This window comes from Orbicella franksi, chromosome 2 (genome assembly GCF_964199315.1).
Source record: "Orbicella franksi chromosome 2, jaOrbFran1.1, whole genome shotgun sequence".
NCBI classification, from domain to species: domain Eukaryota; kingdom Metazoa; phylum Cnidaria; class Anthozoa; order Scleractinia; family Merulinidae; genus Orbicella; species Orbicella franksi.
The window spans coordinates 2,417,615-2,442,058 of NC_138146.1; the positions used below are offsets into that span (position 1 = coordinate 2,417,615).

The 24,444-nt window shown below is 39.1% G+C and overlaps 2 protein-coding genes and 1 pseudogene across 2 annotated transcripts; 2 read left to right on the forward strand and 1 right to left on the reverse strand.

Annotated features, from left to right (window-relative positions):
- The first annotated feature begins 2,749 nt into the window (after positions 1-2,749).
- Positions 2,750-4,862, forward strand: LOC145478490 (uncharacterized). The gene is made up of 3 exons (XM_081456530.1): positions 2,750-3,888; positions 4,213-4,368; positions 4,778-4,862. The coding sequence occupies exons 1-3, from the start codon at positions 2,750-2,752 to the stop codon at positions 4,860-4,862; spliced, it is 1,380 nt and encodes a 459-aa protein (XP_081312656.1).
- Positions 4,863-5,293: 431 nt separating this feature from the next.
- LOC145480062 (tetratricopeptide repeat protein 28-like) lies at positions 5,294-7,267 on the forward strand (annotated as a pseudogene).
- Positions 7,268-15,384: 8,117 nt separating this feature from the next.
- Positions 15,385-21,610, reverse strand: LOC145476486 (short transient receptor potential channel 5-like). Its single transcript, XM_081455385.1, has 7 exons — positions 20,564-21,610; positions 19,664-19,985; positions 18,538-19,051; positions 17,211-17,409; positions 16,192-16,353; positions 15,847-15,918; positions 15,385-15,708 (listed from the first exon to the last, which is right to left on the reverse strand). Exons 1-7 carry the CDS (start codon positions 21,503-21,505, stop codon positions 15,385-15,387), a joined length of 2,535 nt encoding a protein of 844 aa, XP_081311511.1. The 5' UTR covers positions 21,506-21,610.
- Between the last annotated feature and the right edge of the window lie 2,834 nt (positions 21,611-24,444).

Consider the following 24,444-nt stretch of genomic DNA (forward strand, 5'->3'; position numbering starts at 1 on the left):
CTAGCTGCGTTACTGTCACGCAACAGTACCGCCTATATGAGCTTGGATCAAACTGCACCCACTGCGTGGAGGCCTCTGCAAGGACGCTGTGGTTTTAGTTGACGATAGCGCTTCCATCGTGTACACGTAACGAAGTGTCTCTTTTTTTGCTGGATGGCAGCACAACCTATTTAAAATCAATAGAACAGAAAAAAGAATCCAAAGATCAGTAATAAGACTGAGAATATAAATTGCGACGCCTTTTATTGAAATAAAACGATTCAATTTTAACGTAAGCTATCCAGAAGCTTTCATTTGTTTGACGTTTTTCGTTACAACAAGTGAGGATGATTTAACAAAACGATTCGCAGTTCCCAATGATAATTTTTTGAAATCTATTTTCAGTTTCGTTGCATGTACTGCTAGTGTCATATTGATCACGTTTTCGTGACCTCATACCTCGCGCGTGGCATGTTATTTTACAGCGACCTCACGAAAATAAAACCAACAGGTGTGACAACGTTTCATCAGTCAGGCAGCTAAGTGCTTAAAATAACCATTCACAATTTACCCCGGAAGAGGTTCATGGATCATCCGCCCTTGGTTGCAGGCATGATCCTTTGTCACTGTGCTGTTTTAAGAGACGCCTGGTTGACCAATACCTAATTTCTCCTAACAATATAACGGGTGATGAGAATAGAGTCAACTAGCGGACATATTACCTTGATTTACTGTTGTACCCGATACCCTAGCCATAGTCGCGATTCAAAAGCTGTGTCTACTGTCCTGATAACCTGCAATATCAAATCACTGATATGATGTCGCCAGTTGACAGAATTTAGGTACAGTAAATACCTATTTTTTGTTACCCTTCAGCGGCAAACATTAGACTTTTTTGGTCTCTCCAAGGGTATAATGGCTCGACTGTGTCTCGCTAGAATACGAACTAAGGCTCGACCAAACCGCCTGAAATACCATCGAAACATACCATAAATGTTCCATTAGGCATTCAGAACTTTTGATTTAGTGTTTTTGAGAATGTGGTGGTTTATCGAGAAAATTTGTTTTCATCGCCTGATCGTTTTCTTTGTGCTTAAACAAACAGGTACAATCTTAAGTACGGATTGCTCGGTGGGGTATGGACTTGTCGCTAATCAAGTTTTCCTCCGGGTGTCACGTGAGTCGAGATCCTGGCCTACTAGGAGGCGAGACTCGTGACTCTCTTTTCCCCAGCCCTCTCCATTCCAACCCAACCCTATTCCAGACCCCACCGTCGCCGTCCCTCCGATTTTGCGTGTGACATTTTTGGTTTTTGCGTCTTTTTTCGCTTCTCACTCCAAAAAGTAAGGAAAAAGTAAAACTGTGGATGGTTTGTCTACATCTTCACGTCATATTGACGTCATATGGCAATCTGTCTTCTTTGAATAAATACTTGGATCATTCTTTTTTCCTTCAAAAGCGAAATACTGTGTTTGCAAGAAGACAGTTTCTAATTCGAATTAATATCGTATTTTTGGGAAATTGTTTCGCCCCTAAATGCATTTTTAAAATAAACCTTTAAAAAAGCAATGGTAACGCAAAAAAGTTTGCCTTCAAACTTGATTAATTCAGAGCAGAATTTCAGTAGCCTCTAAGCGGCTAACTAATGCGTTTTATGTAAACAATTCAGGATGGAGGATTATGCGTGCCCATCTCACAATAAATACAAAATCATACTTACTAGTTAAAGACAAACATTCCAAAATTTCAGTTTTTTTGAAAAATGAAAAATCTGACATGACAAACTTGAAAATTTCATTTTCTAATTTCCTCGTGTAACGTCTGATTTTATGAATTATTTACGGTATCTGGTGTTTTACTTTCCAAAGCGAACAGTGTAAAACAAACCTGACAGAAAAGTTCACTCCATGGTAGGAATACAAACTGGTCTTCAGGCTTTTATTTCAACATTCACTGAACATTGGCAAGGTGAGTACAACTTGTCTTAAATTGCATGCCTTAACTTTATATTCTTTACGAGTTGAACTAAACTAAAGAAAATATTGTTTGGCCAAGGTATAAATACTTCAAAGTAGCTCTTCTAAGTTACAAGCGAAATGCTACCGCGTCGTGAAATCTAGGAAAAACCTTATGACAATAGAATGGTAATTAAAAAACGTTTACGACAAATGAGAGACTTTTGCACTGACTAAATGTTTAGCCGTTTATACGGCGGTGACTAGAAAAATTTGTTAGTCTATCTTTGTGTTGGACTGATTTTAAGACTGTAGGTACATTTAAAGAAAGAAAACAAATTAAGAGGCGATTTTCGCCATTTGTCGTTTACCGTAAACGTCATTCTTCAACTCTGTTTGAGAAGCTTATTCACGTAAGGACCTGAATGATCACTCCGACTTTTAGCGAAGTTGAATTTACGCATGAAAAGTTTCCTGTAGCCAAAGTTGATTTGTACATTCATAGTTAATTCCAACATTTTGTAGTTTCAACGAATCTGAAATGTCAAGTACAAAATAGAGAAATTGAACTTGTGCACCCGAAATAAATTCGGTCCCTTTACAGCAAGCACTCCTTTACCTTTTATTTCTTTAGTCCATCAGACTTAAAGATGAAATGTACAGGTTTGGAATGCTAATTTGCTAAAAACATGGCTTTTTCGAGTCCCTTTACTCTTCTTCGTAGTTACACAAAGCTCATTACGTAATGCGGCAAAATTCTACAATCACCATTATTTGGTTTATTTTCAGTTACATGACTTACTGAGGAAAGCGTCATGAATTACTTACAAGAAGTTATACAAGCCATCTGTATAGCCCTCCTTGTCGCTAATTTCCTTCTCAACATCGGTCGTACTCTAAAAGCCATCGAGTTATGCAAGGAAAGCTTAGTTTTGCTCAGTAATAAAGTACTGAGTGTACAAAAACCATTGCGGCAAAGAATGTACAGAAAAATTTATTATACCATGTTTGAGGCGTACCGCCGTGTTAGCGATCACTCAAATGCAATAGCTTGCGGCATGAAACTTCTCGACTTTCACCACGAGTGTGGTGATACAGGCCACGAAGGTGTGCTTAGCATAGTACTGGCAGAGATATATCAGAGTCAAAGTATGTATGCTGAGGCAAAAGAACTTTATGAGAGAGCAATCCTTGTCATGCAAAAAACAGGCGACAGGAGAGGAGAAGCAATCGCTTTTGGAGGCCTAGGAACTGTGCTTGTTTCACTCGGTGAATACATCAAGGCTAAAAACTATCATGAAAAAGCACTTGCGATAAGCTTGGAAATTGGTGACAGAGCAATAGAAGGTACATGTTATGGAAGCCTAGGAAATGTGTTTCAATCTCTCAGCGAGTATATCAAGGCTAAAGAATATTATGAAAAAGCACTTGCGATCAGCATGGAAATTAGTGACAGAGCGAATAAAGGAACATGGTATGGAAACTTAGGAACTGTGTTTCGCTGTCTCGGTGAATATGTCAAGGCTAAAGAATATTATGAAAAAGCACTTGCGATCAGCGTGGAAATTGGTGACAGAGCGAGTGAAGAAACATGGTATGGAAACCTAGGAAATGTGTTTCGGGATCTCGATGAATATGTCAAGGCTAAAGAATATTATGAAAAAGCGCTTGCGATCAGCGTGGAAATTGGTGACAAAGCGAATGAAGGAAGACGGTATGGAAACCTAGGAAATGTGTTTCGGGATCTCGATGAATATGTCAAGGCTAAAGAATATTATGAAAAAGCACTTGCGATCAGCGTGGAAATTGGTGACAGAGCGAGTGAAGGAACATGGTATGGAAACCTAGGAAATGTGTTTCGGTCTCTCGGTGAATATGTCAAGGCTAAAGAATATTGTGAAAAAGCACTTGCGATCAGCATGGAAATTGGTGACAAAGCGAGTGAAGGAAGACTGTATGGAAACCTAGGAAATGTGTTTGGGTCTCTCGGTGAATATGTCAGGGCTAAAGAATATTATGAAAAAGCACTTGCGATCAGCGTGGAAATTGGTGACAGAGCGAGTGAAGAAACATGGTATGGAAACCTAGGAAATGTGTTTTGGTCTCTCGGTGAATATGTTAAGGCTAAAGAATATTGTGAAAAAGCACTTGCGATCAGCATGGAAATTGGTGACAAAGCGAGTGAAGGAAGACTGTATGGAAACCTAGGAAATGTGTTTCGGTCTCTCGGTGAATATGTCAAGGCTAAAGAATATTATGAAAAAGCACTTGCGATCAGCATGGAAATTGTTGACAAAGCGAATGAAGGAAGACAGTATGGAAACCTAGCAGATGTGTTTCGGTCTCTCGGTGAATATGTCAAGGCTAAAGAATATTATGAAAAAGTACTTGCGATCAGCGTGGAAATTGGTGACAGAGCGAGTGAAGAAACATGGTATGGAAACCTAGGAAATGTGTTTGGGTCTCTCGGTGAATATGTTAAGGCTAAAGAATATTGTGAAAAAGCACTTGCGATCAGCATGGAAATTGGTGACAGAGCGAATGAAGGAAAATGGTATGGAAACCTAGGAATAGTGTTTCATTCTCTCGGTGAATATGTCAAGGCTAGACAACATTTTGAAAAAGCACTCTCGATCAGCATGGAAATTGGTGAAAGAGCAGGAGAAGGAACATGTTATGGACGCCTAGGAAATGTGTTTTATTTTCTCGGTGAATATGTCAAGGCTAAAGAATATTATGAAAAAGCACTTGCGATCAGCATGGAATTTGGTGAAAAAGTGAATGAAGGAACATGGTATGGAAACCTAGGAAATGTGTTTTATTCTCTCGGTGAATATGTCAAGGCTAAAGAATATTATGAAAAAGGACTTGCCATCAGCATGGAAATTGGTTACAGAAAAGGAGAAGAAGAGTGTTATGGAAACCTAGGAAATGTGTTTCGGTCTCTCGGTGAATATGTCAAGGCTAAAGAATATATTGAAAAAGCACTTGCGATCAGCGTGGAAATTGGTGACAGAGGGAATGAAGGAAAACAGTATGGAAACCTAGGAAATGTGTTTCGGTCTCTCGGTGAATATGTCAAGGCTAAAGAATATTATGAAAAAGCACTTGCGATCAGCATGGAAATTGGTGACAGAGCGAATGAAGGAATATGGTATGCAAACCTAGGAAGTGTGTTTGGGTCTCTCGGTGAATATGTCAAGGCTAGAGAATATTATGAAAAAGCACTCGTGATCAGCGTGGAAATTGGTGACAGAGCGAGTGAAGGAAAATGGTATGGAAACCTAGGAAATGTGTTTCGGTCTCTCGGTCTATATGTCAAGGCTAAAGAATATTATGACAAAGCGCTTGCGATCAGCATGGAAATTGGTGATAAAACAGCACAAGCAATTTGCTGGGACAAAGAAGGCCATTTTTATAAATCTCTTGGTGATAAAGATAAAGCTCAAGCCTGCCTCGAGAAAGCAATTGCGATTGCAGTTGAAATTGGTAACAGAGTAGTAGAAGCAAAATCTTACCTCGGCCTTGGACAAGTGCTTCAATCTCGCGGCGATCATGACGTGGCCGAAGAATATCTTGAGAAGGCACTGTCAATCAGTGAAAACATTGGAGAGGTTGAAACTGAGTTTCGTTGCTATTGTAGTCTTACATTGACAAAGTTATCACAAAACAACTCTCAGGAAGCTTTTTCTCTTTTGTTTCGAAGTATTGGAAAATCCGAAAAAATGCGAGGTTTCCTTCAAGACAGCGATCAATTAAAAATATCCTTTGCAGACATGCATGTTTTTCCCTATCAGCAGCTCAGTGAATTGTTTCGTCGCGCTGGAAATCCTAAGGATGCTCTTTGTGTTGCAGAGCTTGGACGAGCAAGAGCCTTAGCAGACTTGATGGCAACTCAGTACTCTGTTGCAAATCGCATATCAGCTGACCCGCAATCATGGACTGTTGTTGAAAATGTCATGAAGAAAGAAAGTAACTCTACTTGTCTATACATTTCTTATTTTGATCAAAGAGTGTTTTTGTGGATTCTCAAGACAAGCGGAGTCATTCAGATCCGAGAACTTGATGTGGATAAAAAGACTCTTTACACAAGGTTAACAAAGCTTGCTGAAAACTTCGATGAATTTTTTGCTATCATGGCTGAAAGCTTCCAAGACTTTGGTATTTTACCCGAGGAGGTCTGCGAAGATCGATCCTTGAATGGCAATGACATTGAAACAAATCCTGAATCTTGTCAGGAAGATAGCCCCGCAACTTTGCGACAAGGCAAGCCTGGGAATACGGATGATCCCGAACCGAGTCTAAAATTGTTCTACGAACTGCTCGTCAATCCTGTATCCGACTTACTTGACGAGCCCCAAATCATCATTGTTCCTGATCGCAACCTGTATCGTGTTCCGTTTCCAGCTTTACTCAATGAAAGCGGGAAATATTTATCGGAGCGTTTCAGAATCCGCGTGGTTCCTTCTTTGACGACTCTGAAGCTCATTCAGGACAGTCCTGCAGACTATCACTGTCAGACTGGTGCTCTAGTAGTGGGTGATCCTGATGTTGGTGTGGTGATTTACAGGTAAGAAGTCAATAAAAAGTTCGTACCATTGCCTGGTGCAAGAAAGGAAGCAGAGATGATCGCACGACGGCTGGGCGTTTGGCCTTTGTTAGGACAGGACGCAACAAAGAAAGCGGTACTTGAGAAGCTGAATTCAGTGAGTCTGATACATATTGCTGCACATGGTAATGCTGAAAGAGGAGAAATTGCTCTTGCCCCTCCAGAGCCGGTCCATCCAGGATCTGCTACACTAACCGGAATTCCACAAGAAGACGACTACCTTTTGAAAATGTCCGACATTTCAAAAGTCAAAGTGCGGGCTAAGCTGGTTGTACTAAGCTGTTGTCACAGTGGCCGTGGACAAATTAGAGCCGAGGGAGTTGTTGGAATCGCTCGCGCATTTCTAGGAGCCGGTGCACGCTCGGTGTTGGTGGCACTGTGGGCTCTAGACGACATTGCAACAAAGAAGTTGATGAGTCGCTTTTACGAGCACCTTGTTGATGGAGAAAGTGCCAGTGTATCTCTTCACGCGGCCATGAAGTGGATGAGAGATCACGGCTTTACCAAGGTTTCCAGGTGGGCCCCGTTTATGCTGATTGGAGATGACGTCACATTTGAGTTTGAAAAATAAAGGTATGTTTTTTATTAGCGAAGAAAATATTTCATAAATTTGGTTAGTTAGTTGCCCATGCGACTTAAAGAAAAATTGAAACTCCCTACTTTTCTTCTTTTAATTTGTGTTTCAAAGGGCAAAATCTAGCTGTGCTGTACACAAAAGAGTTACAGAAGTGAATCAAAAGATTTTCACTTCCAATCAGTTATTGAGAAAAAGTTTTCTTTCATCAAAAGACTTTCTTGTGCGGCGATGAGATTCCTTATTCTTGTCACTTCTCGACCGTAAATTTGGTACTTATGCTTAAAAAGTAAAGTGTACTCAGACATGATCGGACGCTTATGTCTGCGATTTAAGAATTAAACTGTAATCATCATCTATGAATGTGTAATATATTTCTTCAGGCTTTATCTTTTGCTTAACAGAAAGTACTGTTACCCAATGGTTGGGATTTTAGATATCATCAAATTAGTTTTTTTTTTCGGTGTTGTAGGAAGGAAAGACCTCGCCGATGGAGTACTCCATAGAAATACGAAATCAAGCAATGAACCAAGAGAAACAAGAAACTTCTGCAAGGACAGTGTAAAATAGAAAAGACAATGCTGCATTGACTTTCTTTTACGGCCATTGTCTGTTACAAGCACAATTGTTTATTTTTCCTCAGAAGCAGAACTGAAAAGTAAGCTTTTTTGTAGTTGCAAACCTATTTTTCTTAGTGTTGTTGTCGAAAATAATCAGACATATCTCTTAAGAAGCCTAGCATCTGTCAGGCGACTTTGTTGCCTAAAATTGATGCAAAGTTTCTTCGATGGGGAGGAGGGAGGGGTGCTCATGGGGAAGGGGTGGGGATGTTCTTTGCTGTCTCTTTTAGGATTGGCAATTGTGATTTATATTTTGGCACTTAAGCCAGTTATCTCTGTCATCATTGAATCTTTTTACAGGGATGTAATAATTTCAGCTAACTGTGTAAGTTGTTTAAATTGATCGGGAATGGAATTGCTGAAACCTCTTCACAGACGAAAGTGTTCGATGACATGGTCATGAAAATGATTATAGTTCTTATTTGCCTGATTTTAGGAGTAGTATCTTTTAGGATTAAATTAAGACATGAGCCACACCCGGGGTGTTTTCGACAAACGTCCACGCCCCTTTCACGTGTTAATCTCCTGTAACGAGCCAAGCGATTGTCTTGTTTGTTAAGAGGATTGAAAAAGTTTCTTGTTGTTCAAAATAATTAATAATAACAATCTAGACTTTATATTAGACGTAGACTTTCATATAATGTTTAGTTGCGCGTGAAAACTACATAGAAATTGTGATTCATTAAAAATATATAAATGTGTAAGATAAAATGACATAACTTTAAAATAAATCATCGGATAAGGGACAAAACTTAAAACAAATTAATCAAAAGGCTCATTTAAGCAAGACAGTGTTAGTGAGAGTTTTGAAGGTGTCAATTGCGCAGGCATTGCTAGCGTCAGTTTGATTGTACATATGATTATCGTTTTTACTTTTTAGCATAACGTGTAATTATTTTAGATTGTATTTCATGATCCTGACTTATGAATTTTTTTTTAAAAAAAGTTTACTCATACAATATAATATTTACTTTCAATTTCAATTTCTCTGGAATACCTGTGTGTCATTTTCTTTCATGCGATGTCACACCTCACATATAGCTAAGAGTGTCACACAATAAATTTCTACTCCATTACATTGCATTGTACTGTATTGTGTTATTTTGTAGTTCGTCACAGCAAGATTCAATACTTATAAAGTATATATGGTCGTCTTTCTCGGCATGTAGTCACTTGAGATTTAGATTGTGATGTTTCGACTGTTTATTGAGGGTCTACATCGACTGATTACACATTACACACTGATTACCCGTTAAGCACGATGTCGTCTGTGATTGGTGGATTTCGATCCTTACATTTCTGGTGAAATTCAAATTTTTAACGTTTCATTTTGCCGCAAATTTTTTTCCGTCGAATGGCCGTCGAAAGCTCATATTTTTAATAATTTTACGGGAGAACGCTTTATTCTATTTTATTATAATATATTCCAATGTGAACGGAGGTGATTTCGGGCAATTTTGCAGATTCTGTGGGAAGTTTCCTCGAATTTACATTGCATTTTATCAGTTGCAAAGCAAATGAGAAAAGTTTACGGCGAAAAAAGCTACACTTTTTTTAATAAGAATATTTCTTTCCGGCCCAGGCTAAATATTCTTATTTTTCTGCCGATTATAGGCTGAAAATATTCTTGTAAATATTCTAAGATTAGTTAAAGGACAAACTGGACTATGCCAATAAAACGTCAGATTATCTATCGAATCATGTCTTTCTTGACGTTAGAATAGCTTTGGAGGCAGACTGCAGACAATAAAGTCTGATTAGACACACCTTACTTCTCGCAGAAATTTTATTAGCATCGAACATACGGCTGGTGCTGAGTTTGTTGTTTTTTGGCTAGCTTTGCCGTTTAGAGAAAAGAAGAATTTTATACGGTTTAATTAAAATATATAGAGGATATTACACGGTGGCGAGAAGATATGAATCTTATGTTCTCGTGGCAAGAACAATATCTCACTCGTTCGCTTCGCTCACTCGTGAGATATTGTTCTTGCCACGAGAACATAAAATTCATATCTTCGACTGAGCCAACGTGTAATGTTCTTTTTATTATATGGAGAAACCAATTCAACAAAAGCAAAAGGCGGGAATCGTGAGGTCATTGAACGATACGACACTCACAAAGGTGACATACGGAAAATACGCCACTCGGGTCCCGAATGAAGTGGCGTATGGAATCTACTAGTGGTTTAGTTCCCAGTAAAACACTCTTCTCCATATAATAAATAATGGTATTGTACTTACAAATTTTCAAAACACCGCGAAATCGTGGCCTTTTCAAATTCCCAACAGGTTTATTCTTGAAATATTCTTAAAATTCAGCAAATTTCAGTGTCGATATACTTATAAAGTATATTCTTATAATAAAAAAAAACTGCACTAAAAGATAGTGCAAACGAGATTAAGTATTAAAGTCTTCTCACGATACACAGCGGATCTCGGTTACATGTTGTGCCTTTTTTCTTTTGTTATAATTGTTGAAATATCATCTTTGTAGAGTTAAATCGAACTTACTAGTGTCGATATTGGCTTACAGTACTAATGCACTTTGACCTTGACTTAAAAATATTTCAGTTCGTCTTCGACCTCATGTCCCGTGACCAGTCACATGGAATAATAATAAGTTCATTTCGCGCCAAAATTATTAAATACAAAAGAGAATCAAGAAAGGAAACAATAGAAACGGATTTACAACTAACAAGGTGCAAATCAATAATTACTCGGAGTTATCCGATAATTTTCTTTAAATAACCACCAACACAGTTCACTGCAACCTGTAAGCCGCAGATATTCGTGGATATTTTATCGCTTGTCATCAGTACGGTCGCATATCGTTACAGGGGTTTACCTGCCATCTATCGTGCGCGGTCGCATAGCTTCTAGCGGGTAACATGACGTAACAATACGAGACTTCACTTCACTAAATATTGTTAAGAGGGAAGTCTGTTGATTAGTTGATATATTAACATGCGTTGATTGTTAAGTGCATCAGGCGCCAGTCGAAAGATAGGCAACAAAAAGTACGTATTAACAGCTTCGTAATAAAAGCATCAAGACTCCATAACACTTACGCCATTTACAAAGTACTCCTTCAGGTTCGCGTTTTGTTCAAAGTGACGTTTATGTGTATGGTCAGCAAACTTTAAAATGAGAGTCTCAACTCAATCACGCAGAAATGTTAAAATGTTGGAAGCGTTTGTGTCGGCGAACGTATTTTTGCCACATACACGGCAGGTGTGCAACTGTGTTAAAGTGATTCAACATTAAAGGAACTCAGTCACGGTATTTTGAGTTATTTTGGCCACATACAAAATTACCTTTAAATAGTAGGAAACCTGAAAATAACAGTTTAATAAGATAGAAAAACACCAAAGACATAATGATAAACCATAAAGGAACAAGGATGGCTACGGATGGAGAGGGTTAACACGGATTACAAACGACGAATTTGAAAAATTGAGGCTTAACTTTTCAATATACGCAAACCGTGACTGTGCTTCTTTAAGATGCGTGTGTTAATATTGAATGCCAATCATGTCAAATCTATACAAAGATGCTTTGATAAATACAAGAACTCTTGAGACAATAAGCTGGAGCGAAAGGACAACGATAATTTTTTTTAGGCCTTTTCTTTCTACTGATTTCCGGTTAAGAAAGAGTGCAGTTTAAATACAAATCTTTATTCGTAATAAGAGACTTTTTAATTGCCAATAAAATATTCCAATTCCTACTTAGCCCGCAAAAACGTAATCGCGTCCGATATCCTGAGGCTTTCATTGCTAGCTCTGCTCCAGTTTGCAATTTAATGCTTGCTGAGATTTTCTGGTTTGGTTAAGCCATATACTTTATCTACTAATGTATGCTTAAAACGAAGATAATTAATCCAGAACGTGCAATATGTGGGGAGAATATCCTTGATATTTTGGCTGGATTGTATCATGAACGGTGCTGTGTGCTGCACTAGATTCTGGTTTAAATTCGCATTCAATTCAATTTAAGAACCTTTACTAGTTATGCTACAAAACGGCCTCGATTAACAACTGTCAAACTTCAGGTGCACGCAAACCTGTCTTACCGAAATACAAGTTATATTAGCACCTCAACTCATAATGATATAATTTATTTCGTCCTTTCATTACCTGTTGAAGTAACCGGCCTGGTCCTTCGTTGCCATCGATCCAAAGAGCAGAATTCACAAATTCTTTGGTAGCAAAGGCTTGATATAATGATACAATGAAAGCGGTTAGCTGAGTCCTTTTAAGAGAAGTTAAGAGAAATGTTTTAATGATATGTTTGCTTTTTCTTGTTCATGATTGTTTCGTTGGACTAACAATGTCAACAGACTTTAATTGGACCTTTTTATTACTACACGACTCAAATATTAGATCCGTTTAATCTCGAGAATGAAACATCTTTTTTGACCGTATGCATTTTTTTAAATTTCAGTTCTGTCAGGAGTATGGGTTCCTTTCTCCAAGCGACGAAAAGAACAGTATCCTTTTCGCAATGGCTGTTTCTTGTAACAGAAGTATTTTAAAGTGAAAGTTGACCACCTTAAGTGATGTTTAGGAACCGAGTTAAACTCGGCTTGTTAATTCAATCAGTTTGATTTTATTGGAAAAAGTTGTTCACTTTCTATGAACAAACACAGTGGTTTCTTCATATACCTTCAGAGCGAAGCGCGATCGTTAACTTTCTCCAACTGAGCAAGCGCAAGTTAACATGAGTGCGACGCGCAAGAGTTACGCATCGCGTACAGGAAGCGGAAGTCAAAATGATTAGGAAACGTTTCGCCGCAATACACAGTTTGCGTGTTGCGCTCGACACCCGCACGTGGAACACGCAACAAATATATTATTACGAATATCTTGCCGTGCGTCTGTTCAGTTATAGATCACAGATGACGTCAAAAATGAGATAAGAAGTAAAAGGGAGCACACAAGGCGATAGCCGAGTGTGTCACCGATGTTCTTACAACATACTGAACAGACGCATGTCAATATGGAACCTATCTATTTATTTTATAACTAGTTACATGAACAAGAACATGCTGATGAAGTCGTCCATACGTCTGTCCTCCAATTGAGCATAAGTAAGAACCAATCAAACTGTCTCACTTTGTGAAATACTCGTGCAAAGAAAAACTATAAACTTGAAGCAAAGCAAGAGGTGTAACAGTTGATACGTTACTTAAGACTCATCCTGCGTATTGGTTAAAGCTCTCAAATGAGGGTTTTTACTCTGTTAGGTGTTGTTCACAATTTACCATTTTCCTTAACACATGTTTAGCTGCTCTTGTGCACGCAGTTTACACAGAGTATGCTCGCTATCTTCACAGTCTTGGACTTGAAAAGTCTGCTTATTTCTTTGCTAATAAAGCTGGACCTAAAGCAAGACAACTACTGGATGGAATGTAGATAACATAAAATGACTACAGAAATACTGTTATATAACAAAAAATAAGATTCCTGAATGAAATGAACTGAGACTGCGATTAACAAGGAGATTTTAACAGTATGGAAGGAAACAAGATTTAGAGAAACTATAATAACTCAAAATTAATAAACAAAGGGCAAGAAAAAAGTGCGTGCCAGGTGGGGTGAATATTTTTATTAGAATTACAAAAGTTTTCCACCGTCATTATATCTGGTTTTCGCTTCTTAGGACCAACTTCCAAGTATTCAAATTATGTCTACAACTATTATTAAACCAAAAACGTTACAGATCTGTTGAAATTCTAAAACGGTTTCTTTGATATAAATAAATGACAGATAAATTATTGGCATTGTGCTGTAAGGGAGTGTTTTTATTACATTTACCTGAGATCACACACAAAAGAGGACAAAATATCCCACTTTGAACTACCAAAGAGTGTTTGTAACTGCTGAAGAGGACAATGAAGCCCCGTTACCCTGAAACCGCATCAAATGTTTTCAGTCCACACTACGTCGGAGGAACTTAAAAACGCAACAATGGCCGGTCATTTTTGATTTGTGTTTGAGGAAAACTCGGTCATGAAAATCAAATGGTTATCGTGACGCCATCGTTTTCATAGAGCTCCGTTTTTAACAAGTGTTCCGTCCACACGAAGACGAAAAGCCGGTGTTTTCAATTTCCTCCGGTTTTAAGAGCGTTTTCGAAAAGCTCCGTTTTCGTGACGCATAGGCCTGACGGTAGCAATAAAGCTGCGTTCTTAAATTTCTCCGGGGTAGTGTGGATGGTACCTCAAACTGTCAATTAATGTGGTCAAAACTATGTACCAGCTACATTGAACAAACAAGTGCATAACGTTTTTTCAGCCTCTTTACTTAGGGCTTTAGTTACATTTAAAGCGTAGTTACATTAGCAAAGCAAAGCAAACAGCATTCTTTTGAAGCTCTTTGGAAACCCACTCTGTAGGTAACTGATGGGAGAGCCGGTAACTCGTGGACAAAGGCAAGCTCGGCTTGACCATTTGTTACAAACGTGTTTCTTCTGTTCTCTAAACATTTAAGAAAAATAAAATTAATAAATCGTCTGAATTTCTTTTTCACATTTAACATGGATAAAATCTTGGCATTTCGTTTCAGGAAAAGACAGCGCAAGTTTTAAGGAGAGACTCCACTCTGCGGAGCACCCTACGGACTGCTCCGCGGACTACTCTACAGATACTTCCCCGTAAAAGTACATTTCGCTGATTACTTAGGATAGTCTGCGGAGTAGCCCGTAGGGTAGTCCACGGAGTAGTCCGTAGGGTAGTCTGCAGAGTAGTCCGTAGGGTAGTCTGCGGAGTAGCCCGTAGGGTAATCCATGGAGTAGCCCGTAGGGTAATCCAAGGAGTAGTCCGTAGGGTAGTCCGCAGAGTTGTCCGTAGGGTAGTCCACGAAGTAGTCCGTAGGGTAGTCTGCGGAGTAGTCCGTAGGGTAATCCATGGAGTAGTCCGTAGGGTAGTCCACGGAGTAGCCCGTAGGGTAGTCCACGGAGTAGTCCGTAGGGTAGTCCGCAGAGTTGTCCGTAGGGTAGTCCGCGGAGTAGCCCACAGGGTAGTCCGCGGAGTAGTCCGTAGGGTAGTTCACGGAGTAGCCTGTAGGGTAGTCCACGAAGTAGTCCGTAGGGTAGTCTGCGGAGTAGTCCGTAGGGTAATCCATGGAGTAGTCCGTAGGGTAGTCCACGGAGTAGCCCGTAGGGTAGTCCACGGAGTAGTCCGTAGGGTAGTCCGAGGAATTGTCCGTAGGGTAGTCTGCGGAGTAGCCCGTAGGGTAATCCATGGAGTAGCCCGTAGGGTAATCCACGGAGTAGTCCGTAGGGTAGTCCGCAGAGTTGTCCGTAGGGTAGTCCGCAGAGTTGTCCGTAGGGTAGTCCGCAGAGTTGTCCGTAGGGTAGTCCGCGGAGTAGCCCGTTGGGTAGTCCGCGGAGTAGTCCGTAGGGTAGTCCGCGGAGTAGTCCGTAGGGTAATCCACGGAGTAGTCTGTAGGGTAATCCACGGAGTATTCCGTAGGGTAGTCCACGGAGTAGCCCATAGGGTAATCCACGGATTAGTCCGTAGGGTAATCCACGGAGTATTCCGTAGGGTAGTCCGCGGAGTAGCCCGTAGGGTAATCCACGGAGTAGCCCGTAGGGTAATCCACGGAGTAGTCCGTAGGGTAGTCCGCGGAGTTGGGAGGGGGGGGGTCATTGGATAGTCCGCGGAGAGGGAGTCAGCGTTTTCAACTCTCCCCAAGCTATAACTCTACTCTTACATACCAAATAGAACTGTACCTGAGCAGCCGTTGACCTCTTGAATGTACGTTTAAACGGTGATTTTGGAAATCCCTCGACACGCCTTCCCAGTTCCTGCCACATAAGCTCTTGAATCGCTTTGATGTCTTTAAGGTTCTCAGAGTCCTCATGTCTGCTGTCTTCCCTCCTTTGGTGCAAATAACATTCTACAATCTGCACAAGTACGTCTCTCCTGTGCGAGCAACTGTTGAATTTGGTCTTTACCATTTCAAATCCCTGAAAAGAAGTATTTGCAGTCAAAACCTAACTTAGCTGGCGAAGCTCAACATAAAGGAGTTAAATGGGAAGATGGCCAGCTGAATTCATCTTTGAATTTCATTTCAAGACGAAATTATACATGAGCTTCCAACTCACATGTACTTTTCGTGGTATGTCGCCAAGGATGTCGTGGTTGTTCATGTTAACCTCATAACGTGATTCTAAATTCTAAAAGACAAAAGTAATCAGAGTATAAAAAATATGACTGAACACTTCTCATCACCTATCCAGGTTTAAGCTTAAGCCGCAGGGTGGGTGTGGACAGCATGAAAGAAGTCGAGGGAGTGGGAAGGGTCAGTTCTCTCTTTCTCTGTTTCACCATTCTCTCTCCCAATCTCCCTGCTCCCACACCCTTTACCACCCCCCCCCCCCCATCCTGCCCCCACCACTTCTTGTTAATTTCTGCTTCTGCCTAAGCCTACCATGTAGACTACAACCAACCTGGTTAAATCCCCAGCATTTGTCCATTATTTTCGTGAACAAATGAATAACAGCTTTAGGATTAGGGATAAGATTGTATGGAGGGGGGAGTACACTGCCTTTGTTCACCCAGTTCATCCACATGCGAGTCCTGGACACCTTCCAGTGTAAATCCTCTGCTTCCTTTAGAAAAATAAAATAGACAAATAAAAGGAGAGCCATGAACACAAATGCAAGTTTTACCATAGTAAAAGTCTTACAAAGTATACTTCAATATGGGTTTACAAAGGTTTTTCACAATTCACAGGCCACAAAAATGGTGGATCATCACCCACCACCATCTTTCCCTCTTTGTTATTAGATGTGTAAGTGCATGGGCATTAAAGAAAATGACTCTGTGCCCCTTATACAGAGCCAAGGGAGAGGGGAACCTTATTGGAGGTTAAAAATGTGTTCAGTAGAGTTAATCTGATGCAAAGACCTTGACATATGATGTAAATGTAGTGTAAGTAAAAGATACATGTAGGCCTGGGATAGGTAGGTAGGTAGGTAGGTAGGTAGGTAGGTGGGTACATGTAGGTAGGTGAAGTCAGCATACAAGCCAAGTGGCCCATCAGGTCAGCGCTAAATTATCTCCGGTTTCTGTAGCATGAAGTGATTAGGAGTATTTCTACTTCTCCCCTGGATGGGATGCTAGTCCACTGCAGGGTTACCCCCAGCATTAAATTTGCCCAATTTTATACACCTGGGTGGATAGAGTTACTGAGAGAGTGTCTTCCCCAAGAATGCAAAACAATGTCCCTGGCCAGGGCTTGAACCTGGACCTTTTGATCTGGGGAGAGCACATTAAGCATGAGGCCACCTTGCCTCTACGAAGTAAGGGAGGTACCCATTTATACCCCTGGGTGAAAGAGTCCAACAAACGAACAAACAGACAAATCGTTAAGACACTGCTTCTTTCAACTGTGGTACATTTGAATGCTTCTAAAGGATGAATGTTAAAAGCAGTTAGTACTAATAAATTAAATGAGAAATCTCACCACAATGGTTTCAAAAGACCTTGTCATCATAGCAATCAGCATATTAATTGCAACCACAGCAATCAGGACTTGATACAAGCCAAACAGTGCAACTCCTGTCTGCTGCGTGATCTGAAACTCAGGTTTGTCAATTCCAAATGTCTCTAAATCAGTCAAGCCAAACAGCGACCAAAATAAGCTCTCCAGACCCTTATCTACCCTACAAAACAGAATGTTTGGCAAAATAATCATAAATGTGCTGCATTGTATCACAATTAAATTGTATACCAGTACATGTATGCATTTATCTACTGAGCGGGTGTGATGGATATGAAAATGCTACTGCCAATACATGTAGGAGATCCAACCAATGGATTGACTGACCTACAGATAGACACACACACAAACGGACAGAAAAGCAGGCAGACAGACAGACAGACAGACAGACAGACAGACAGACAGACTTATAACTGAGGCAACATAATTATTTATAACTATATTCTATTTGGTAATCATAAATATATTTACCAATAATAATCAATTGTTGTTACCAGACGGAGTACTTATAACTTGATTGAATGCTACCTATTTGTAAATTTATACCGTCAGTTGACCCCTGCTATTTTGAATTCCCAGAGGAAAAGAAAAAAAGTGGGAGTTAAACATAACTGATAGTAAAGGACTGAAGGAAAAATCCATTGGAAATGGTTGATTTGAGTTCAAAGTAAGAGGGAGTTCAAAATAACCGAGTTTGAATTAGTGGGGTCCAACTGTAACTTAACTTCATACATTGTAGCACTTGCCAATATTATAATGGTTGGTAGTTATATTCATTTTATATTATGGTGTGCAGTTTTATTTACCTCTGTGGTTGAACTGTTAGCCAAGACTAATTTTTTTTTATCTGAATACGGCCATCCCCCCTTTTTTTTCGTTTATTGTCGAATGCGTTTTCTGATTTTGGGTCGGTCAGTCGGAAAAGGAAAAAAAACAAAAATAAAATTGGAAAAGGAGTCTGGAACTATGAAGCCCGATACCTCAGCATAATATCCGTGGAGTCTGGAAACAACAAGGTGTGGTTACAAAGTCAACATCGTGGCAATGGAGAAAGGAAAAAGTCGACGTCATTGTTAAAATCAAACGAGAACACGGAAAAACTAAAAATCTGTAAGGCAAAAAATTGCTTATGTTTCAGATTAAAGTGACAATTGTTTGAAATGATGTGTCGTTGCCTTCATTGCCTTCTGTGTAACTTTTTTTTTTTTGAAAATGCGAAAATCTGGGTCAGTCGGACAACGATAAACAGAGAAAAAAAAGGGATGGCCTAAGAAAAAATAAAACATTGTACCTTGCAAAATGATGACCCACTCTGCCCTTTGCATTGCCTGTTCCATTTGCCTGTTCATTTAACTGATACTGTGTGCTGATGTAATGTGAGTACAACTTTCTGAGACTCACTCCAAATGCCACAAAAAGCAGCGCAAAAAAGACCAGGAACTTGAGCACATCCCTGAACAGTCGGTACAGCGACAGCTGCATGGGACCAAAGGTGGCATTCACTTGGAAAGCACTGGAGATATGGAAGAAGCTCAGCACCATGCCGACCGTGTACAAGCTATTGGCTATCAAAATAGGCTGGTACCCAAAGGAGGGGACAAACTTGCGGAACTTGTCCAGGACTGCCCAGCTCCCAACTAGCCCATAAGCAATTATTTGAAAAAAGTAGGAAAGCACAAAGAAGGTTATCATGAGCAGTGAGACTAAATTCCACCATTGCCATCGGTAAAGGTTGGAGCCTTGACTGTAAAACACTTTAAGCTCCTGAACTGCCAGACCCACCACCCAAAGAAAGACAATCCACTCTGAAAAGAAAAACAAATTTTAAGGTTTGTAATCTAATGTGATTGTTTTAATGCAGGAAAACAGAACTGATGGCCTTGGGAAGGCATTTTGGAACTGACAATATTGGCAGTGAGTATTTCTTTTAAGCCAAAACGGGATGAAAAATAATATTTAAGGTTTTAAATTGGTGATTTAGTTTGGTAGTTTAGGGGGTCACATTTTTTGCCAATAATTTGGAACATAAGTTGCATGCTACTTGAGGTACAATTTTGGGGTTTTATGTATACGACTAAGTCTGCTTTGTGATCTTTGGATATTTAGTTAAGTATTGTAAAGCCTTTTAGCATGGTGGCTCATAAGCCTTGGTGTTTAATTTAGTTGTCTGTGCCATAAAGTGACAAGAATCACTACTCCCTAAGAATGGAATGCTACATTGATTGATGTGATGTATTTCAGATGGGGGGGAAGGGCTGGGGTAAAAAACAATGAGGTATTTTTCAATTTCATCATGTTGGTTTTTGAAGATGTTTTTGTGTTCTCATTTGCACCTTCCTGATTTTTATATTGTTGTTTCTTTGTTTGTTTTATATTTTTTCACTTTTATTAACAACACCCCTGAGGCAAAATCTTACCAAGAGCACTTGGAGTATTTCCTGCTTCATGAAATTTATCTTGGAAGGCAGAGATAATGAGCAAAAGCAGAAAAACTGCAAAGGAACCTGTATGACTAATGAATTTCACAACTGGATTTGCCAGACCAATGGACAGTGGTAGGGTTGGAGCAAAAAGGTAGATGACAGCCAAAAATGGGAAAAGTAAGGTGTGACGCACACTGTAGATCACTTTACTTAGGAAGTTTCTCTTCCTCCACATAATTTTGCAACAGTTTAGTTCAGGAATTCCAGTGTGCAAGACTAGGTTGAGCCTCAACTGGCTGTATGGATGAGCGACGAGCTAAAACAGAAAAAACAAGGCATTTATCAGGTTATAAAAAATATTACATTGTACATTAAACATTTGCTTTTCATTCAGTTAATACAATGGGTAGAAGAACGATACTTTTGCTAGCTAATAAATTGGTATATCGAGACTAACATGTTTTAAGATCATAGCAGCATCTTGAAATCTTAAATTAAAAGTAGGTTTACAAGTCTTGACAAGTACACATATTGCTAAAGGGTAGAATTTTCAAAAAATCATTCCATCTATTCCTATTTGTAAAGAGAGTGACAGCCTAGATGAATGTTTAGGCCTTTGGTCTTTAAATTTTAAAGTACTCAGTTGAAACCCTCCACTCTCAGACACTAGCTGACTTTGGTCTAAGTAGTCCTGACTTCAACTCTGTACTGTACATGTATGCAATATTCAAGACCAATTGGGGACTTCTACGGTTACTTGGCTATCTTGCCTGTGAAGTAGATGTTTTGTCAGCAATCACAGTTTTTGGGAAAAAAAAGATTTGTGTTAAAAATGTATATATACCTATGTAGATGGATCAACTGCATAAAAAGTCATCTGTACATTATACACACCTTGTCATTATTATTCCTCAATGCCATGTTAAGGAATATGAGCTCCTTAGCTTCTTCTGTGTGTGCACAAAACTCAAAGTCCTGCTTTTCATTCCTACAAAGTCCATGACTTGTGTCCGGTCGAATATCTGTCAGAATTTTAATTTCATCGGACGTCCTGCACTGCTCCAGAAGACCAACTGCAAACTCTTCACACCCTTCAGACAGTTCTCCATAGTCTTTCTTGAATTCATGATCAGCTATGGCCTTGCCATCAAGTGTTTTGTGCAGAGTGAATGCAGTAACTAACGGATGGTCACTTTCAGGGTTATACAGATAAGAATATCCCATGTATAGAGGATTTGAAAGAGTACGGTAAGCATTTATGTGTAGCAAGAACTGTATTTCTTCTTGGTTGCCACTTGGCAGTTGCTTTTTCGGTTGGCACTCCTCAGGATGGTTGATTCCAAAACCTTTGGACAACATGTACTGAATAATGTCGTGATCTTTGAGTCGAACTGCTAGCATCAGTGGGCTCATGAAGAATCCCTCTCGCCGATCAGTTGGTCCAATGTCGCCTCTAGATCTATTGAAAAAACGACTGTCGAGAAATAGCTCAACACATTCTCTAGAACCTTTGACAACTGCCGCGAAAAGAGCATTCCCTACACCAACACCATTTTCAAGCAAAATCTCTACGATGTCCGCTCGTTCGTTGTAAATAGCTAAACGTAGAGCAACTCGTCCTATTTCGCCTCGACTCACATCAAAAGCTGGCCCTTGAGCGAAGAACTCCCGCACCTCGTTCACATCCTGTTGCTCAATAAGATCCAAAAGTTCCTTCTGTTCTGCGCTGAAAAGGTCACCGCTGTCAACCACATCGTCATATCCAAGGGCTGTGCTAGGTCTACGAGCATCCTTTCCCTTCGATTTTCTGTTCGCCAGATTTGCTGCCGATGCCATTATTATCACTGCTGAAGTAGGGGGCGCGTGGAGCTTCTCGAACCCAAGTTGAACCCATGCAGGTTTCTTCGCTTTGATGAAACGTCACAGCCCTGGATACATTCATGTACACATGTATTAAATACTTTAAAGCTCCAAAAGGGATTTCCATGACAAAAACAAGATCCACGAGGGAATGAATTGTGAATTCTTGTGAATTCTTGCATCTACTCCAACTTGGCAGCGCGAAAGCGAAAAGTAGGCAGGCGTTACCCACGATCGAAGGGAACTGAGCACTAGCACCCAGTCTTCTTAAAGCGACTTGAAAAGATGGCGTCTTCACCGGGAAAGAAAGGTGGCAGACAATCCACATTGGCTTTTAGACTTATTAATCCGGAATTATTTATCAAACCAGTAAGTATTATAAGTTTAAGCATTAGATTTTTTGTTTACTTTTATTTCTGATGTGGATGGAGGTCGATCATCGGTCAGCCAACATCCAAAATTGTCAAAACTGGGATATAACCGTCACCCTGCGAGCAGAGCCTCTTTTATTTCTTTTTGCTTTATCTTTTACTAAGAAAAGGCTCTCCTTGCAGGGTGTATAACCTTTAGCTTTTAAGGAAAATAAGATTTTCAAAAACAAAGTTTTCAATTTTGTTGATTACTTATAACCTAAATTTGGTTATTTCCATATCTCTTTTAACTTATTTTATGAATACACTACAGCAAGGACACCCGAACCATGATCACTCGACATTTTAATATATTTGTATGTTTTTGTAGTACATGTATGTTTTTTTTTTTTGTTTTTTGTTTTTTTGATGACTTAGACAGGCTATAGAATGACACCTCTTCCAGTATTTTACAAGATTAGCTTTTGTACGGTATAAAACCACTAAATAATCTTGTTTAAATGACGAGACCCCATTCTATAGCCACTAAAAAAGTGTACAAACAAATTGAGGTGTTCACAGTTTGAGAAATTCCTCACTGTAATACGTAGTGTGAGAAATAAATTGATTTTGATTACTCAGAAGAAGAAATGGTATTTAAGTGCTTGGATTGGACTAAATGTTACATTTTGCACTTTTTTTCTTCCTTTTATTTTGTATATTTTTCATTAGAACAAAGTGATTATGATTAGTGGGTCTGTAGCCCTTGTTGGTTGTTTGCTGTTCCTGGGCTTCATGAATTCAAGTGGAGGAGAAAAACAGACAGCTGTGTCAGTCTCAACATCGCCACAAAACAACAGACGTGTTAAAAGCAAGTGGGACTGAAGCATCATGTGTTAGACTGTGTGAGAAAATGGAAAAAGGAGCACAAAGCTGTGACAAAATAATGTGATCTTCTCTGCCTACAATCTTCAAAGTACCAACAATAAGAAGCCGGCCATTTTGTGTTAATTGAACGGACTCCTACAGAGACAAGTGAAGTATTGAAACATGTAGTAAAACTACCAAACATGCAGTATAACTAGAAGCATGCATAACAACTTACAAATATAGAACAGGAGGTTTCAGGAGCTAATTTTGTTGTGTAACAAGTATGCAATATTATTTGACTTTGAGGAGGCTTTCATAACAACTTTGTTTTATTAGGCATGCCAAATCATTTTCCATATGATATTATAGGTGGGTTAAGACACTTAACAGTAAGACACAGCAGCAGCTGCATATCTTTACAAGTTTTGTATTATTTTAGACCTGCAGCTGAGTCAATGTACAAACAATAAGTTAAAAGATATTAAAAAACATTTTGTCCACTCTACTCAAGATTAATAAAAAAGATGTAGAAAAAATTTCCTGCAGCTTTTGTTTCTTTATAATGGTAATCTCCTTTCCCCAACTTTTCACTCTTTTTCTTTAACTCGATACAAACAGGAATGTTCTCTATTTTAAGAAGTAAAGTAATGTTCCAAATAATGCAGGCAAAAAGTGAAAACACATTTTATTGCAGTTGTAAAATTTATTTACTGGATCCTAATCACACAAAGAGTAAGTCCAGCCTTTTTTGTCCCTTCCATGTTGTTGTGCTCACTTTTGTGGATGTTGGGATAATTGTTCTCTTGTTGGAATATTGGATGACTTTAGGCCCACAGACTTATTTTATTAGTTTTTTTTTTAATGAATGCCACACACATTGGTTACAATACTTATACAGGTACTTACACTACTTAAAGGCTAATACAGTTACTTAAAATTACACTACTTACAATACTTCTTATTCAATATAATTACTTCGCCACTTACAATACTAAGACTTGCACTACTACATGTATTACTTAGAATATGGTACATACAATACTTACAATACAATACGATCACTTACGCTCCTTACAATACTAATACTGACGCTATTTACAGTGCAATAAATTATGATAACTTGTGGTGCTTACAATACTAACACTTAAATTACTTACATTAATTAAAATACTAAGACTTCCACTACTTACAATACAGTACATACACTGTGTACAACACTAATACTTACACTACTTACTGTACAATATGATAACTCATGTTGCTTACAATACTAAGTCCAAAGATTAAGACATTATTTTGGACAACCTGATAATCTCTAAAATTAATTATTGGAGGTTGACCCCATCACAATAAGAAGACTGTTTTCTTTTTTTAAAATTTTATTAATGATTAAAAATGTGACACTAGATTTACAATACTAGCTACAAAAAGTTCACTGCCACCAACACACAAATAATATGTTACAATAGTACATTAATATGAAAAAAGAACCAAAATAGGAAGCAAAGCATAGACAGACCTATTTACAAAAGCAATGGTCAGCTGAACTAACTACAAACAATATAAATTTACAGAGTTATGCTTCTTTGCTTCCAGGGGTGCGGGGTGGGGGTACTCCCAGAAAAGTTGGGTAGGGGTGTGGCCCACTTCCCAAAAGCCTTACCCTGCTTATGACCAAAATCTGCGATTTTTGCT